The sequence below is a fragment of the Branchiostoma floridae genome, chromosome 12 (assembly GCF_000003815.2).
Source record: "Branchiostoma floridae strain S238N-H82 chromosome 12, Bfl_VNyyK, whole genome shotgun sequence".
NCBI classification, from domain to species: domain Eukaryota; kingdom Metazoa; phylum Chordata; class Leptocardii; order Amphioxiformes; family Branchiostomatidae; genus Branchiostoma; species Branchiostoma floridae.
Window position 1 is genome coordinate 11,546,393 of NC_049990.1, and position 7,142 is coordinate 11,553,534.

Genomic DNA, 7,142 nt, shown 5'->3' on the forward strand with positions numbered 1-7,142 from the left:
ATTCTAACGTCCAAATCCGGTATTTGAATTTTCTACCACTCCGTACTCGATGAGCGCAGTGTACGTGCGATTTATTCGATGGAAGCATGTGTGGTGCAACTTAGAACCCCATGTTGTAAAAGGAAAGTTATCACCCGGTCCGAAACACCCGTGTCTAATGTTACCGTGGCCCAGGTACAACATAAAGTCAAAAATTGATTAATTTGACTACTCCGAATAACTGAAGCGTCCTGACAAGACTCTCTCTCTCTCTGTGCAGGGCAAGGGCGCGGTGACGACATATTGGCTTCATGGCCGCTCAGATATGCACTTTGACCTCCCTGACGTCACTCTAGCTGCGCCACTAGAGGAACACGAGTTCAAGTAAGATCACGACGAGTTCTGCAACCTCGCATTTCTTCACAAGATGCTGACACGAACATCACTCAACTGTCTTCTTAAGATAAGGCTGTAGGATTGCCTATGCAACTTGTGTGTAGACGAGGTCAATACCTTGACCACTTCTGGTATCATCTTCTGTATGTCAGCATCGTCCCCCGTTCGTCTTGAAGATGAAAGGCTCGGTCATATGTAGTCGGCCACATCTTTTTGGTGGCCGAACAACAAGCTAATTTTGAAGGACAGTCTCTACCGCATTGTGTACATATAGAACCACGCAATAAATTAAGTGGTTTAGATGATGTCATGTTACTCATAGTCTTGCTTTGGCATGGCCAGAAAAGGGTGTGAAAGATGGCACACTGATTTAATGGCATTCGGAACTTTCAGAAAAGAATTGTCAACCTTTTGACACACTTGATCTTGTATACGTAATTGTAGTCTAGTATAGTAGAACAAAAACCACTTTCATGTAAACTTTATCTCTTGTACCCTAAAGTAAAAGTTACATGGGATGTACTTTAAGTCAGTCTATTGTAAAATTGTTGTAAGTTATGGATCAAGTGTACAAAATTTTACGATGGTTTTCTGCGTTAAGTAGATATGTGGAATTAGGCGAACTTGACATGCAAGTACAATATCTTACGAGTTTTTTATGACACATTTAAGTTTGACAACCTTTTGATAATACTGTATGTAGATTTGATATTTTTCCGGAAACAATGTACAAGTATTTATGTTTTCGCTCGGAGCGCTCACCATACGTTGATTCCACCTCACTTGTAATCAGCAGTTCAAACATGTTGTAAGTCGTCCTATCATCAGTCACGTACTTTTCAACCAATCATCAGCCACGTACTTGTGAACTGTTTGGAATTTTTCTTTAGTGGTGAAGTTTCTGAATACATAATGTGAATAAATCCACTTTATTTATTGATTGAATCACATTGAATCTATGCCTCTCATTTTCACACATTCAAAGCTTTCACCCCCTCCCTCCAAAAAACGCCCTGCATTCCCTTTTTGCTACTCTATCGTACTCTATCATTGTAATCGGGCAATTGCCAGACCAAAGATAAAGCTCAAACCAGGTTCCTAAATATCCCTTACGGCCGCCCTCAATGAAAACTCGGGGGGTCATGAAAAGTAAATGACGCCATTGCCCGAAGCTCACGCTGATTGGCTGAAGAAAGGTTACTAAATCTAGTTACCTTTCCTACTGTCAATTTACCGACGTAAGCCTATCGCACGACAAAGTGTGATCTGAATTTTGCCTTTAACACAATTAAACTCTATTCAGATCCCCAAATATCCCCTATAACACCCTCAACTTTGTATCGCACGACAAATGAGATCGGGCCTTTGCCTGCAACAAAGACAAAGCTCAAATCAGATTCTAATAATATTCCTTACGAACGCTGAAGAATGTTGCCAGGTCCTTGCTTCCAACAAAGATACAGCTCAAACCATGTTTCCAACATATGACGTTTTCGTCCTACAATGCGCATGCGTGTTATAGAGATGACCCTTAGGACGGAACCCCTCCTCGCTGTAAACAAGTTGACTGGACTTGACTTTTAATGCGCGGCTGTGTGGGTCGGCGGAAGTCTAGGTCTGGTCGGTCCTTCCGCCGCTGGCTGCGCTTCTCTGTCATATCGTCCCAGGAGGAAGCCATGATGTGGGGCGGTCTGCTCTTCGTACTGACGGTGTCAGTCGCGTGTATTGCAGGTAGGGTCGGTGAAGTATGCATAAGTCTTTTTGACATCCATCAGATTTTATAAAAGAGTTGATTTTTGTTTCCTCCCATTATGTTCTACCCTTAATATGCGTTCTATGTATCTAGCACACAAAAAATGATTTTTGAAGATTTCTAATTATACAAGTTTGAATTTATTTATTCAAAGCTGTACTAGCAAGAGTACAACTCATTTATTCAGAAGTATCTATTCAAACTAGCTTTGAGGCACTTTTAGAGTTACGGAAATGTCTCAGAAGATATAGAGATCTGCTATTGTCAAAGATATATTCAGGGTACGTTCAAAACCCCCACTAGATATATGTCTGTACGGGCAAATTGCGAACATGATTAATATGGACTGTCAATATATTTCGACATAATTACTGCCTTTACCATGAGTCCAATCCTACAGTACTGTCTTAGGATGAAGAATTCGTCAACTCATTCTATAAACTAAATCTGGACAAATCCAGTATATAAATTCATGCCTATACATGTATCTGATAAATATATTTCTAAGACTTGTTTTGCTAGACAGTGTATAGCAGGCGGTCGTCTGCACATAGACCAACCGCTGATGTGAAGGCCGGGTTGCCATAGTTACGGCAGATTCTTTGTCTGCTACTAAACGTGAACCGACTCGTGATTCTGTTGTGGACAATGCGGCTAAAGAATCTCAGTACAAAAGGGTTTTGGCCGACGAATCTCCGAGAAAAATTGGAGAATGAATGGTTAAAGTTGGTGTGAATAGAATTCTTAAGGACGGGAAAATCGTTTCACATATTAAGGGATCCGGGAAGGAAAAGACTTGGTTTGACTAAAGAGGTGTTTTCTGCCTCCACCACTCCTTCTTAGGGTTCGTAGAATTCAGCAAAAAGGGGAATGCTTGAACAGGAGTGCCAGTCTGTGGATGTTTTGTGGGATATCTAGAAAAATAGAAATAACTAAATAAAGAGTATTGTTTTGAAACATTGCCGTACATGCAACGTACCGAGATCAGGATAGTAGATATTACACAAACATCTAATTTATCAATGATAATCTTATAGAGCTAGTTAAACATAGCATTTTTTCTAGTCTTGTCAAGACAGTTACATTGTCAAACATCCCACGTGCAACGAAGTGAATGTTTCATCTGAAATTTAACATTTCGGGTTCAAAGTTCCTAGATTATGCAAATAAGTCTTCGATTGGCATGACAAGTGTCCATTGATCACTTCCTGTCACTCTCTGCATCTGGTGAACATGGTAATATTCTGGAAGATTTATCACTCTGCACCGCGCAAAAGCACAGGCAAACAGGTAGACCAAAAGCAATGCCTCCAGTGATCTCAACTGTCATGTCATGTTATGTCTGATCAACGACTTGTTCTACCAACTTTGACCTGTACTTCCTGCGACTACGATAGGGTCATCTTAACACTCATGCTATCGACGTCACTCAAATACATACAGACAAACACCAAACCCAACACACACACAGGGAATATAGACTTTGTACAAGGAGTAAAACAAATAAACAAATAAACAAACAACATGTTTCATTACAGCCAATAAGCCTCGCCAGCGATGCCAGTCTATAAAGATGGACATGTGTAAAGACGCAGGCTACAGGAGAACCAAGTTCCCAAACCGTCTGGGTCACCGGAAACAAGACCACGCTCAAAGGGACGCCGTTAACAACCTCGTTGACGTCATCGTCAGGAGCGAATGTTCGCCACATATCAAGAGACTGGCGTGCCTGTTATACGCGCCACCTTGCGATAATTTGGAGGACGACACCGGCCTTCCAGTGTATCCCTGCAGGAGTCTGTGCCAAGCTGCGAAAGACGACTGTGTACCGTGGTTCGCGGAGATCGGGTATATCTGGCCAGGGGTCTTCAACTGCTCCCAGTTTCCAGCCGAAGGGAAATGCAACGGATATGACGAGACCAGGACATCCTCGCAAGATTTTACTAGTAAGTTGAGGAAATCATAAAACATGACTAGTGCGTTAAACCACAGACTTTAGATTTGTAATCTCATTTAAACTCTTAAAGCGCAGTTCTTCTTAAGACTACCATGGAAGTTTATCATCTCATCACTTAACGTTAGCAATGTTTCCCCCCTACCCTCACTTCTCTCGAGGTCGCGCGGAAACACTCAACTTCAGTCAGTTGTATTATTTACCTGTTCCGACATGAGTGTGTAGATAGTCTTATGTGTACGATGTAGATTCGGTCACCATATAGCATAAAACAACAGTGCATTACTTCGTACATTGTCCATTGTATAACAAAATAGTTGATAATTATGTAGCCATCTTTAACCAGCATGTACATGCAAGGTATCCTGCAAGTCGACCAAAAAGGAAAGTAAAACTAAAAGTCTTCGTCTAACGTTTTCATGAGTAACTCAACTCTATCTTTCGTGAATATAATAAAACTACATTTCCTTACAGGGACATGCGAGCCTATCACCATCCCATTGTGCGGCGACGTGAGCTACAGCAGCGCTGGCTACCCTAACCACCTGGGTCATCGCGATCAAGAGAAAGCAGGCCTCGAGGCTCACCAGTTCTGGCCGCTTGTGAAAGTCCAGTGTTCCCCACATCTGAAGGAGTTCGTGTGCAGCATGTACGCGCCACCTTGCGACTTGCAGAGAAACACCACCCCTCCTCTGCGGCCATGCAGGAGTCTGTGCCTAGCCGCCAGGTCTGGATGTGAGGACTTGATGAGCAAGTTCGGGTTCAGATGGCCGGTGGCGCTAGAGTGTGACTCACTACCGACCAAAGAGGAGGAAGACTGTTTTGGACACATTTCTACTCCTCCTCTCCCAACAGACTCCATTCCAAAAGGTAAAGAATAAGCCTGTTTTAATTTCCAAAATATGGCCCCTAATTTTATGTCCAGACGCATTTTGTTCATATCCCATGAGCTTGAACTTTGACATATCACCCACAGTGCATTTTGATGCGCAGGCGCATTTGAAACCACGAGTATGCTTATTGCAGCTTCATGTTACACTCTGTATGATGTTTTTTTGCAGTCGATATGACGTTTGGGGGAATGATTCATATTCTTTAAGACTAGCCACAGTTCTTTTCAAGACTTGATTTGAAATGTCATAACGTCTTGAACATCATAACGTCTTGAACATTGTTTCCACTGTCTATGTACAGATAGATGCGAGGACATCACCATACCATTCTGCCAGGATATAAAGTACACCAAAACGCGATTCCCACTCGCAGGGAGGAACATCCTCCAGAATCAGCAAGAAGCAAGCCGGGAGATCGATCTGTTTTTGAGCCATGTTGACAGAAACTGCTCCCCGCACTTGAGGCAATTCGTGTGTCACATGTATACGCCACCTTGCGGAAACGATGACATACCACAGCTTCCTTGCCGCGGCCTGTGCGAGGCAGTATGGGATGCGTGCAATGTCTTCATCGCGCCCTGGCCAGAAACCCTCAACTGTGACTATCTACCGCTTGATGAATCGGGTACTTGTGCCAGGCTTGTTGAGCCTACAAAGGCGCCGCCTCGCGGTGAGCATGGTTATTACACGAAGCTTCATGCCAAAAGTCTGTGTTGAGAATGTTATCAAAATAAGTTGTGATGCTGTAATTGAGACTGTGTCATGTTTCCATGTTACGTAGTTAGTCATTTGATATTTGATCTTAAAGCTGGCCGGTTTTGTCCAGAGTTTTAGGTTTCTTAGCTTAGATACAAAATACATGGGTTACGAGGTTTTGATGAGATCTATAATTGTATAGTCGACTTAAAAGGCAATGTAGGCAATAAAGCTATGCAAATATTTTTCATCAATTCTAAATTGTATTCCCATTTCAGGAAGTTTCAACAAGATTACGAACAGAACTAACCGTATGCCTATCTATGCATGTGATAAGTACAGCCTGAAGTTATAACAACACATAACGTCTGTATGTCTTTCCAGTGTCATCATCTGAGCTCTTGGAAACCCTTCTCCGGGACTACGACAGAAGGATACGTCCAGACATGGGGCAAACCACCGTCAACATCGGACTGACATTGCGAAGGATCCTGAAACTCGTATGAAAATTTGTCTACTCAACCTGGATGTCAAATTGTTTTAAGGACCTATACTAACGACCAGCTCCCCGGTCCTGGCGTCATAACAAAGAGGACATAACGCTAGTTCACTTTTATCCGCCGGGTAACCTTTATCCGTTGTATATAAAATCGGAGTATTTAGGGATATCAATTCGACAGACGGCTGTTTCAGACTGGAATGCTATGAAAATATTGCAATTTGCAAACCAACGTCCGTCGACTAGATATCATTAAATATCTCGTTTAAAGACAACAACGGATAAAGGTTAACATGTGGACAAAGGTGAACTACCGTTATAACCTTCTTAATCCTGAGGACCAAAATGCCCTCAAACTTAACTGAGTGGTGTCTGTGGAAAATTCGCTGCGGGAATGTTGGTCACTTGGAGCCAAGAAGCTGTGTAAACTGTCTGGCATCCATGCTAGTCTACTCTTGGCTAAGTAAATTGTGAAATTGTATATAGTAACACAAAAATTATATAGTTTAACCCTATCTAGACCAGGGGGGGGCTAAAAGTGCCCGCGTCGACTTTGACGTCGCATAACTAGTGAACGACGTGTGCTAGGACTACGAAACTTGGTGACTTTTCCTAAAATATTGTTGGCAACAATTCTGTGAAAAAAGTTTTAGTTTGTGATTTTTCGTGTTGCCATGGCAACGGGTTTCTGACAGGCATATTTTCCCAAATTTACTAATTTCTGTTTGAATTATGGGATATCATGGTTTAATTGCAAGATCAAACTTGTTTATTAATATCATCAACATCCTGTGTAATTTTAAGTAATATTTTCATTTAAATATTCATAATTTATGCTAATTTGATGACGTCATGGGTCAAAATCCAAGATGGCGGACATTGCCATTTTCAACAATAAATACATGTAATTTTTACTCAAATACCGTCAAAATCTTTTATTTTCTTACAAAACACAATCATTTGATCATTTTC

At 41.8% G+C, this 7,142-nt stretch overlaps 2 protein-coding genes across 2 annotated transcripts in view; both read left to right on the forward strand.

The window, feature by feature from the left end:
• LOC118426979 (atrial natriuretic peptide receptor 1-like) overlaps positions 1-574 on the forward strand; it is a 17,920-nt gene extending 17,346 nt beyond the window's left edge. The window contains exon 20 of the mRNA XM_035836613.1: positions 528-574. Coding sequence (XP_035692506.1) covers positions 528-574 — 47 coding nt within the window. The remainder of the gene's footprint in view (positions 1-527) is intronic.
• Positions 575-1,881: 1,307 nt separating this feature from the next.
• Positions 1,882-6,177, forward strand: LOC118426897. The gene is made up of 5 exons (XM_035836490.1): positions 1,882-2,106; positions 3,667-4,074; positions 4,557-4,952; positions 5,277-5,645; positions 6,056-6,177. Exons 1-5 carry the CDS (start codon positions 1,959-1,961, stop codon positions 6,175-6,177), a joined length of 1,443 nt encoding a protein of 480 aa, XP_035692383.1. The 5' UTR covers positions 1,882-1,958.
• The last annotated feature ends 965 nt before the right edge of the window (positions 6,178-7,142 follow it).